This window comes from Micromys minutus, assembly GCF_963924665.1.
Source record: "Micromys minutus genome assembly, chromosome: 4".
In the NCBI taxonomy this organism is placed as follows: domain Eukaryota; kingdom Metazoa; phylum Chordata; class Mammalia; order Rodentia; family Muridae; genus Micromys; species Micromys minutus.
In genome coordinates, this window is record NC_137973.1 from 85,552,867 (window position 1) to 85,564,444 (window position 11,578).

At 41.5% G+C, this 11,578-nt stretch overlaps 1 protein-coding gene across 1 annotated transcript in view; it reads right to left on the reverse strand.

Annotated features, from left to right (window-relative positions):
* Positions 1-11,028, reverse strand: part of LOC308420419 (serine/threonine-protein kinase TNNI3K) — a gene marked incomplete at both ends in the record, with an annotated part of 262,391 nt that extends 251,363 nt beyond the window's left edge. Inside the window, 2 exons of the mRNA XM_080916430.1 lie at positions 10,280-10,388; positions 10,989-11,028. Of these exons, the coding sequence (XP_080772556.1) occupies positions 10,280-10,388; positions 10,989-11,028 (149 nt within the window). The remainder of the gene's footprint in view (positions 1-10,279; positions 10,389-10,988) is intronic.
* Positions 11,029-11,578: the final 550 nt, after the last annotated feature.

Consider the following 11,578-nt stretch of genomic DNA (forward strand, 5'->3'; position numbering starts at 1 on the left):
GACTAGGCATGCAAGCATTGGTGGGTTTAGTTGACTTTTAAATCAATTGGCTGCTGCCAATGTGAGTTGCATCTAAGGACCTATGCCCTACATTCCAGGGCTGCACAGATAAGATACTTCTCCCCAGGAAGGGCTGTTATGGTACCTGCCTGGATCATCATATATCAGGGCTCTTCCCCTACATTTCAGGGGCTGCCCAGATAAGCTTGAAGCACTCCTTCTTGGAGGGTGTGGGACCACAAAAGCCCTTAGTGGGAGAGGAGAGCTGTAAGACCCTCAGTGGGAGAGGGAAGCTGTAAGGAGGGTGTGAGATTGTAAAAGGCCTTAGGGTCTCTCATTATTTTGGGCAAAGGAATCTCAGCTGAGAAATGATTCTCTCAAGTTGCCCGTGGGCAAGCATGTTGGGCATTTCCTTGATTAATGATGGATGTAGGAGGGCCTAACTCAATGTGGGTGGTGCCACTCAGGTGCATGGGCTCTGCTACAGTTCTTGCCCCCAGGTTCCTGCTTTGAGTTCCTTGGTCTTTGATCTGCCACCAAGGATAATTATGACAAATAAACTCTTTCTTCTCCAAATCATTTTTGGTCAGTATTTTCACTGCAAAGAAACACCCTTTAAGACACTTTGTTTCTGTATGTTTTTAAGTCAGAAGCCCTTAAGACACTTTGTTTCTCTATGTTTTTAAGACAGGAGTCCTTAAGACACTTTGTTTCTGTATGTTTTTAAGTCAGGAGAGATTTTAACAGGGTGCCAATGTTAGTGGCAAGAGCACCTTACAATCAGCTTAAAATTTCAGTATGAAATATGAAATGTTGCAAAGCTACTTCAGGTAAATTGTAATTTTCAAATGCCAATGACTTATCAACCAAACTTTTCTGTCTCCATTTTATTTGGGCATGAAATCGACATGCACAAGCTGATAATGATGCTATTGAAATTTTGAAAGTGATTGGGTACAAAACGTTCAAAGTAATGTTTTGTTCAGTGAGAAAGCACAGTGTGTGCAGGGAATCACAAGGGAGATAATGAAGTCGGTGTGAGGAAAGGCACTTTCTATTCGCCTCCTGAAAGGCCCCTCTGAGCCCTGCCAACTGCCTCCCAAGTCGGCTTTCAGAACCATGGCCAATTGTGAAATTTAGCTGTTACATAAGGAGCCCCAAACACTGTCAGATGACCCTTCTGAAGAAGAGTAAAAGACAACTCTTAAGGTTATAAGGAGCCTTGGGGAGCCACATCTTCTTCCAAACAGACACAAAGTATTGTCTGAAATGTTTGTGTAGAGTTTATGCCAATAATCAACAAAACAGAAACAAAACAAACACAAACACTGCCAAAAGCAGAGATACTGGAAACCAAATTTATGTTGACGCAGGTTTGCATTTCAAACACTGTGCTTGATTGAGGAGATCCTCCTCTCTCTCCCTTCCCTCTCCACACCCCCCATCCAGGGCTCTCTGTCCTCTTTATCTGTGTAGCTTGTGACCTTATGGCTCCTACTCATTCCTCCTCTCTCTCCTTCCAGAAGACACTGCCTATGACATCCTCATTCCTATCCTTCTCAAAAGCAGTGAAGTTAAAACTAACCTAAATCAGTGCTTTTAAAAACACATTGTTAAAGGCTGCTAGTAAAAGTCTACAATGTCTAACTCACTGAAACCTCACAAAACCTTACTCCAAGCTGATTATCAGAAATATCTAATGTTTAGCTACTTTCCACCACTGGCTCTCTATCGCAGTAATGGCTTGGTTTAGAGCCTAAATTCATTTCAAACTTCTCTAAAATAGTTACAGTTAATGAACACTTCTGAAACAGATAACACAAGAAACAGAGTAAAGAACCACTCAAGAGGGAAATTCGGTTTCCATAAATAGAGGTGGGAAAAAGAGGTAAGAGAGAGTGAAAATGATTCTTATTGTAAGTATGGGGGCTCCGATGTAGAAGCTATTCAGCAAACGTGCGTGTGGATATTTATGGCATACTTGCTGGAAAAGATCTGGTTGGCAATTTCTGTTCCACTGCTCCATGGGACCCTGCAAAGCACTGAATAAGAAGGGATAACTAGCCGTGCGAAACACAATGGAAAGATGGTATCTTAGTTGGGCTCTTATTGCTAGGAAGAAACACTGTGACCCTGATAACTCTTACAAAGGAAATGTTTAATTGGGGCTGGCTTACAGTTCAGAGGGTTAGTCCACTATAGTCACGGCAGGAAACATGGCATCTCTGCAGGCAGACATGGTGCTGAGCAGTCCCTCGGAGCTCTTCATCTGGATTCTTGGGCAGCAGGAAGAGTGAGTGATGCCCAGTGTAGTTTGAGCATCTGAAACCTTCCTATGAGCTTAATGGGGCTTGGCGTCCATTTTCACTCAAACCACCACATACCTTCTAATAATATCTATACCATAATACAAAGCTGCACTAGGTCCAATTAGGTTCCCATTCACAGTCTACCACAACCTCCCACTGTTTAGAAGATCCAACTTTTCTCCTGGAGTTTCTCCTAGAGTTTCTCCTGAGACTCATGGCAATCTCTTAAGTCTAAACCCTTATAAAATAAAAAATAATAAAAGAAAAAAAAACAAACAAGAAATGGCTCACATACTTCATATATAGTGGCACAGAATATACACTCCCGAGCCTAAAAGTTAGGAAAGGAAGCTCAATAAGGAAATACCAAACTAAAGCAAGACTGATACCAGCTCCACAGAGGCCAAACTCTGCATCTCCATGTGGGATGTCAAAACTAACTCCTTTCAGGTTTGTTGACCACAGCAACACTTCTTTCTTGGGTTGCTTCCACTCCATAAGCAGCTCTCCTCAGCAGCTACCCCATGACTCTGGCATCTCCAGTGTTTTGGGTCTCTAAAGCAATCCTCGGCTTATCTTCCCAGCTTCAGACCTGGCCTCTTTAGGTCTCCATTCCGGACACCTCTGACACGCACCCAGCCTCAGCGGCTTTCCTCAGTCAGGGAAGGAGATTCCATAACTCTTCCTTTGTATTCTTGACTGGCAAAACAGAGCCACGTGGCTTGTGCTGCAAAGCTCTGGTGCTTGCTGAGGCTGGAACATGGCCTCCTTGTTCAATTACATTTCCACCAGCTGTTTCTAATGATTTCCTTCATTGCCTAAACTCTGCCGTCCTTAAGCACATTCCATAGGTCAGGCTAGCCTGGAACTTGGAGATCTGCCAGCATCTGCCTTCTGAGGGCTGGGATTAAAGGTGTGTAGTGCCATGCACAGTCCCAAGCTTTACTTTAATCAATTCCTTTGTATTAAAGTATACACTCCCTTTATTCCACTTAGCATCATGCTTTTCTTTAATCCGTTTATCCTTCCTGGACCCCATTTGCCCTCGATCTGTATGTTCCATATTGTTAGTTGCTCATCCTATGCCTTTTCATTATAGATTTGCATATGCTTGGCCACTAATACCAAGCCACAGAGCCCGTACTAGACTGTCTGAACATTTTTCTCTGCCAAAGATGTTAATTAATATTTTTTCAATATAACCTCAGGAAAATTATTTTTGGGGGTACAGGGCAGAGTGCAGCCACATTTCTCACCAAATGATCTCTAGGTCACATATTAATATTCTTCCCTTCTGAAACCTCTTGAGCCAGGCCCCCACTGTTAAAGTCACCCTCAGTCTTCCAGGCTGTCTTCAGCACCACAGCCTCCCAGGCTCCTACTACTATGACCCATTAAAGCCTACTAACAGTATCCAATTGTTTTTCTAGTCCAAAGTTTCAAAGAATTCCATATTCTTCTGGCAAAAACAATGGTCTGGCCCATTACAGCAACCCTGAAGTCCTGCAACCAACTCCTCTCTTCTGGTTTTTATTGCTCTGAAGAGACGCTACAGACATGGCATTTCTTTTGAAGCATTTAATTGGGGCGGGCTTACAGTTCAGATGGTTAGTCCATTATCATCATGGTGAGGAGCACGACAGCATGCAGGCAGACATGGTGCTGGAGAGGTAACTCAGAGTCCTCCATCTGGATTTTCAGGCATCAGGAAGAAAGAGAGACCCTGGGCCTGGCTTAAGCATTTGAAATCTCAAAGCCCACCCCCAGTGACACATTTCCTCCACCAAGGCCACACCTCTTAATAGTGCCACTCCCTATGAGCCTCTAGGGGCCATTTTCATTCAAACCACCACAGAGGGAAATCTCTCCTCTCTTCTCGTAGTTTCTCTACTTTTAAGAAAATGAATGAGTTTTTATCTGCTTTGCTCAATATTGTGTACATCAGTATACCATATCGGCCAACTTCTCAAACATTTCACTTTCATAATTTCCCACGTGTGCTTGTGTCAGCCGTCCTCCGAGAGAACGAGGTCATGGGTAAGAAGTTTAATTGGATCACGCAGCAGCGCACATTCACAGCTAAAAGCTAAAGGCTAAGGAAAGAGTTCATTATGCTTCAAGGCAGAAAGTAACCTTTAGGTACAGAACTACCCTTTTTAATAATTAAGGAAATAATTTACTATTAGAAAAATATTCATGAGTGCAACTTAATCTTAATTAGGAATGTCATCCAGAACCCAGCAAGCACTATGAACTCATTAGAATGTATTGTTGGTGAGGGGCATAGCAGGTGATAAAAAATGCAAGAAGGAGTTGGAGAATAAATTGAGCCCCAGGCATTAGAACATGCAACCAATGCCCAGTTGTCAGAGAATGTGATGCATGTGGCTCCTTTAGAAGAGGTGACAGCAGAGAAAATAGGTTTTCTTGAGTGATGGTTGCTTCAAGATCTTAAATATTTTAATTGTGCTTATCAAAACAAAAATATTTGACTGGATGTTGATGGGAAATGAGAATTGTGGCTGGAATTTAGGATGTAACTTATTTTAAAATGATTGCATTCCATTTTAAGTTAAGCCAGCAATTTTGCATAGAATTGCAGTTCCAAATGTTGTAGTATGTACCCTCTTCGAGTTCATTTATTTTTCCAGCCTTAATAAAAGTTGCCAGAAGATGGAATCTAGGAGGATAAAGGTACCTTAGTGGCATGGCTGGCATGTGGTGGGCAAGTTCCTTTATCATCTTAGAGCTAACATACTAGTGTTATTCATAAATACAAATATAGAAAACCCACACAAGATAGAGATACACATATAGTGATCACACAGGCCAGAGGGAGTCTGGTCCACAAAGAGATGGATGGTATAGTGAAGAAGTCAGTATTCAACTGATAACTGTGGAGATTAGAGGCAGCAGAAAAAGGACATTTTATTGCTCTGCCTTCCTTCATACTGGCTTTGGTTTTCATCGCATGTTTCTGCCTCCAATTCATGACTTCAACACATGTCCAAAGCCATCAGCGAACTCGACTTTGCATTAGAGGAGAGAACATCCCATTTCTCTTCCCTTCATCTCCCACATCATGGTCTCACTGCAACGTGGCTGCAAACTGCCCCAGACACAAACTGAATTATCCTTAGTGCCTCATGTCTTTTCTACAGGATCGTTAAAACAAGGCATATTATGTGCATGAGCAGTTGCAGTGGTGGCCCTTGTGTGGTTTACATTCTCTAAATGAATACGACCAGCACCAAATAGCACCTAGATCCATAAACTAATCTTCCTGGAGACAGGTGAGCACAGCCTGAACGCAGAGCTCTGCCCATGGCTATGCCAACTGCACATCTGTGGGCAGGGCCTCCCCTTCCTGCAATCTGCATCCTTGGAGAAAGGCACATTTCCAGGCACGTGGCACAGCTGTGTGTCACAATATTACTCTATTACACAAACCCTGGTTAAGGTTGAGGCATGCAGGCACTATGTATCCATCCCTGAGGTTCTCAAAGGTGAGTTTCTGTATCCAACAACCCTGAACACTTTGTTGGATAAGCCACCACTTAAGACTATTTAGATTCTCAGCACAGCCTCCTTTCTCTCCCCTGTTATTCATCATTTTAATCCAAAGAGAAGAAAGTTCTCAGAACTCGGCCCTGTAAACAATTGACTTTCCAGATGGAACTGTCTGAAATGACAGACAGACAGCATGCTCAGTCTCCACTGTCTGTGGCTGTCCTGCCTCCATGGGCTGCAGCAGCCAGATACTGCCTTCCTGTCACCTCATCACGTATGCTCCACCCTAGCAACAGAGTTCTCACTGCAGCGTTATCTGAGCACCACCCGGAGATTCTTGGAAGGTATCCTTACAGACTGGGATCCTCTGATGAGAGATGGACCCTTTGAACCTAGAACATTAACAGATGCTCAGCGCTACCCAATGCAACATGTCTTTCCAATCCTCTCTGCGGCCTCATGCCTGTCCTTCATCAACACAAGGCCGCTGGACACCCGTCCAAAAGTCACTGCTGTTACTCTCGAGAAATCTGACACCCACTTTGAAGAGTCTTCTAATTGTTATAAAACTCCAAGACTGTATTTCAAAGTCTGCTATTGTCAGAAATTGTTTTAACATTATATACTTTAAAATTCGAAAATATTCTCTCCTTACTAAAACACATTATTTTAGCTACCATACATTCTAAATTTTACTAAATTTACAATATTTTTCTTTCTATTCTTTAATGAAGTCTTCTGTCTTTCCTGATTTCTTATTTAACACATCAGTCACAATGGTTCAACACCTAAGATGCACTCATCTACCCAGTGTTTAATTTGTGTCGCTTTCTGACTATATTGTGAGGTAATTGCATTCACTTCATTTCAAATGAGGACAAGTGAGATGAGGAAACGTACTTAGGACATGCATGAAAATCTACATTAGACTTGAACAGATAGCTCAAAACCCTAATGGTGAATTGCTTCCTTGTTCAACTTGGACAAATAGTTAAGTCGCTTTATTTCTCCTAGGTTTACCATAGTTTTTAGCTATTTTTTTTTTTTGCTAGATTCCTTTAATTAAGTATGCATTTTATCTCAAATACTTTTCAAAATTAGTGAAAAATCAATACCTAAATTTTACTTTTAGAAATTACATTTATATACTGTGTGTGTGTGTGCCTGTGCGTGTGTGTATGTAGTATAGTGTAGTGTATAGGGTGGGTGTGCTTATGTAGATGTGCACACACCACATTGTGCATCTGAAAGTCATAGAATAACAATAGAGTTGGTGTTCTCCCATTACATGGGTCTTTGGCTTGAACTCTAGTCTTCAGGCTTGGGATCATTCACCTCTACTTGCTGAGTCATCACACTGGCTGCCCCTAAACCTTATTTTTATCATTAGACATCATCTTGTCTTCTTTTCTCCCTCCATGTTAACAAACATAAAGTATCTATATACTGCCAAGTTTACTCATGTAAGTGAGATTTTCCCTGAACCACACTTGAAATTAGTACCAGAGGCATGACATCTCTTTTTGTCTGTGAGTTAGGCAAATCTTAGCAGTAATATTTCCAACATTTTCTCTATGTGAAATCTGACAGGTCATGGTTGTGGGACCCAGACCACCTGTTGTGTTGGATAGGGACTCAGGCCATAATTAGGAACCCTGATTCTTCATTGAGACAATTGAAGCCCTGGTAATGATAAATAAGATGGTAGGTAGCTTCCAGAACTCCCGTGAATCAGGGACCCTTGCCATAGGTACCATACAGTCCCTTTGGGCACTGGTCATACCTAAAGTTCTTCCCCCGCAGGTAGGTCGAAGCTCTAGGCAGAAGCAGAACCGCCCCAAAATATGTAGACAAGCTCTTTCCAAGCCCTCAGGCCAGACCAATAGGAAGTGCTGGTTGTCAGACTCAGATTCAAAACTGTGTTTATATGGGAGCTTGGGGCCAAAGTTAGAGAGACACGTGTAAAAATCATTCCTCCACCTGAGTTTGTTCTAAAGAGCTGATAACACCACTGATTGGGAAGAAAATTTCTCTCCCAAAGCTTCTTGCATCCTGTGCCAGCTCGATTTAGATTGGCCTGGCACTGTGGCTGTGGCAGGAACATGTGTCCCGCCAAGCCTAATAGCAGAGCACTGGTCTCACGGGCCCAAGCCTGCGTTTGTGCTCCCCTTGCGTATGCCGGCCAGACTCAGTTGCAGAGCACCAGGTATTTCTGGCACCAGGTCCACACAGGATGTCTTGTAATAACGTCTACCAAAAAACTAGGGTGAAGACTAATTTATGCAATATATGGAGGTCATACACTGACCTCAGTGTCTCATGTCCAGAACTAATTAGTCAAAAGGTCACTTAGTGGAAAAGGGTTGTTGTTGTTTTTGTTTATTTGAAGCATCCTACAGCAGGAGCTGTAAAAAATAGCTGGCAACTGGTACAGTCTGAGGAGCATCTTTAAGTCCATTTGTTAAGTACAATCCTTAAAAAGATGCTATTGTTTCTGCTGGCTAGCTTTGTGATAATCAAAATAGTTTCTTAACTAAATTACATAATTATTTTTAGAGTTCATAAAGTTGAAAGATTCTTCCAATTCAGTCCCATTTTAGTCAGTATACTTACTGGAATCCACCAAGGGTGAATGAGTTTTGACCAAGTTATATGACCTTCTTCCTTCTCTAATGAATAAAAGATGGATATGAATGTGCTATTCCAAATTTCCTGTCATATAGTGAGAGGATTTCAGATGCTTCCTAGCAGCTGAGCATGAGATAGTACCGTGTGACCAGTGATGCTTCAGTAGCCTCTCTTCCCAGCCTGTGAAGCCCTGAGAAGCCCTGTTAGTTCTGTTGTTGAAGTTCAGATAAACTACAGGAAATTGGTGACTTTTTTTCCCAGCCATGTACATTCGTGAACTTAGGATTTCTGAGATTTCTTTTGAAGAGCATGGCATTTGTATATGACTAAACCCCTTTTCTGCTATGTAAAAACAAGAACTTCTTTGTGAGGAGTTCATTATGTGAAAGAGAGCTGAGACAGAAATGGACAACTGGCCCATGTCTAACTTCTTGGTTGGTGTGCTGGCTAGTTTTATGTGAATGTGATGCAAGCTAGAGTCACTAAGAGAGGAGGGAGCCTCAATTGAGGAAATGCCTCAGTAAGAGTGAGCCGTAGAGAAGCCTGTAAGGCAATGGGCTTCAACATTCCTAAGGCTATGTCCCTTTAATGCAGCTCCTCATGTTGTGGGGACACCAATCATAAAACCATTCCATGGTATTTCATAATGGCAGTTTTGCTACTGTTATGAATAATAATGTAAATATCTTGTAAATCCCAATAGTCCTAGATGACCCTGAAAGATTAGTTCTATGCCCAAAGGAATTGCAATCCTTTTGAGTTGAGAACTACTCATGTATGACATTTTGTTTTAGAGAATGCTGAGGGCCCAGTTCATTTGGGCAGTGCTACTATTGGGAAGGTGGCCCTGAGTTGTATAAGAAAGCAGGCTGAGCAAGCCACAAGAACTAAGCCAGTAAACAGCACCTCTCCATGATCTCGGCACCAGTTCCTACCTCCAGGTTCCTACCCTCACTGCTTTTGATGAAATTTAATATATAACCATGACTGAGTGAAATAAGCCCTTCCTTCCCCAAGTTGCCTCCATTGTGAAATTTCATTACAGCACTGGTGACCCTAAGACAGTTGGAGAGCTCACTACACTGAAGCACGTCTAGTTTCTCAGTATCAGATTCTCTAGGAGGTTGTTGGTAAAAATTGGGTTCCTGCTCCTCTTGTCTAAACATTCTGTGCCTTACAGGGTTGTAATGGTATTTAAGATCAGGATGTTTCTTTTTTTTTTTTTTTTTTTTTTTTTTTTTTTTTCGTTGTATTATGGAGCAGAAGCTGGTATCACACATATTACAAGGATGAGGGTAAAATGATAATTTGTCCCTCTGCAAGACAGCCTTCAATGTCTTCAGAGCAAGGGGATTATACTCAGTCCCTGAGCAAAAGGATTATTATATTCAGTCCCGCTGGGAGAAGGCCTGCAATGCTCACAGCCTGGGGGTGGTGTTAGTAAAATTTACTTTGACCCTTTAAGGAGACTCAGGTCTAGTACCAGCAAACCTGGCAAATCAGCAATACAGTTTGTTAGTTTCACAGACTACGGAATTTAGCGACTAATTCCAGAGCAGGTTACTTGGAACAGGGGCATCTTGCATTCAGTGGCCTATTCCCCAAGCTCTTGTTTCTCAGCTTTGATGAGGACAGAATGTAGGTTATAGTTTACTTATTATCTTTCCATCTTGAAGTCATATGAATGCTTGTGAACAACTTGGCATTCTAAAGTTTAGTCTGGTTATACCTAAGACTGTTTATAGCTAAGGCTTTCTGTTTACACACACAACATACCGAAAAACAAAGTAATGGAGACATGTATTTTAAAAAAGTAAAAGTTCTGACTTTACCCAAAGATGTGCCTTAATTCTTCAAATTCACTTTCATTGATCTGCAGGTCATCTTCCAGCCTTTCTATAATAATAGCATAAGACTCACTAACTTTCTTCTTCCATTCATCTGGAAAAGGAAAACAAATAGGATTGATGCATAATTGCATTTTGCAAAATGCAGACAGAGATCATAGCATACAAGTAATCAAAACCCTGTATTTTTATTCTCAGTTCTACAATACTTAATCTAAATGACTGATTGTGGGTTTAATGCAGATGTTTATAATGTAATCACTTTGGGATTGCAGTAATTAAGAACCCATTTGATATTGTACAATATATTTACATAAAAGAATGTATTTGACTTATTTCATTTGATCTTATTGCATTTTAATTGCAGCAATCTCACTTATAGGCTCTGTCTTTTAGCTTTTAAATATTAGATACTTAAGATATAATTCTAAAATTTCTATATTCAATAGTTCTTCAAACTTTCTATCAAATTATACCAAAGGACTAAACTAATATTTTTTTTACAAGAAATTCTGTTTTCCTTCAGAACTCTTTCAGGGAAAAGGAGTAAGTTCAAATAAACTCAACACTTAATATTCTCTGCATTCTAATCAGCACACATCTCAGTGACTTATCACTTTTCCTCTTTTACAGTCGAGTTGTGGTAATAAAGTAAGAAATGTTAGCAGAACATGGGAAAAGTTAGGATAGTTACCAGAACAAGTCTGTGTTGGTCTGGATTTGTAATTCCCCATTTTAAAGAAGTCCTTGCTTTTCTCCCGTGCTGCCCTTCACGGTAAAAGATTCCAAGTTCTAGCGCTGTGACAGACCAGTTGAAAATATGTTGATAGTCTGGCTAAAAATAAGTCAAGTGCTGAATGGAATGTCATGCAAGCATGTCAGAGAGCAAAACAGAGCTTGCCTTCAACCGTGAACTGACCGGGAATCGCTGGGTCTGTTTTTGGGGAGCTGTACAGTGGATAAGAACAGATATTTCAGCTGTGCCGTCGGCTTCCATCAGCCTGTCCATCCACACATGCCCTCCACGTAGGCCAGTTCCTCAGTGTGTGAGTCAGGAGAGTAATGATGGTTCTGAGTTCCACTGACAGAGACTCAATCTAGCCAGCCAGCATCATTGGCATCTGGGAAACCATGGTTATAGTGTAGTTTGTTCATGTGAAGAGGAGAGATTCCTATCAACCAGCATTGGGTTGAGACAGGCATGTGCTTCTGTAGGGGCTGGGGGTACACACACACACACACACACACACACACACATGCACACACACACACTCACAGCATGAC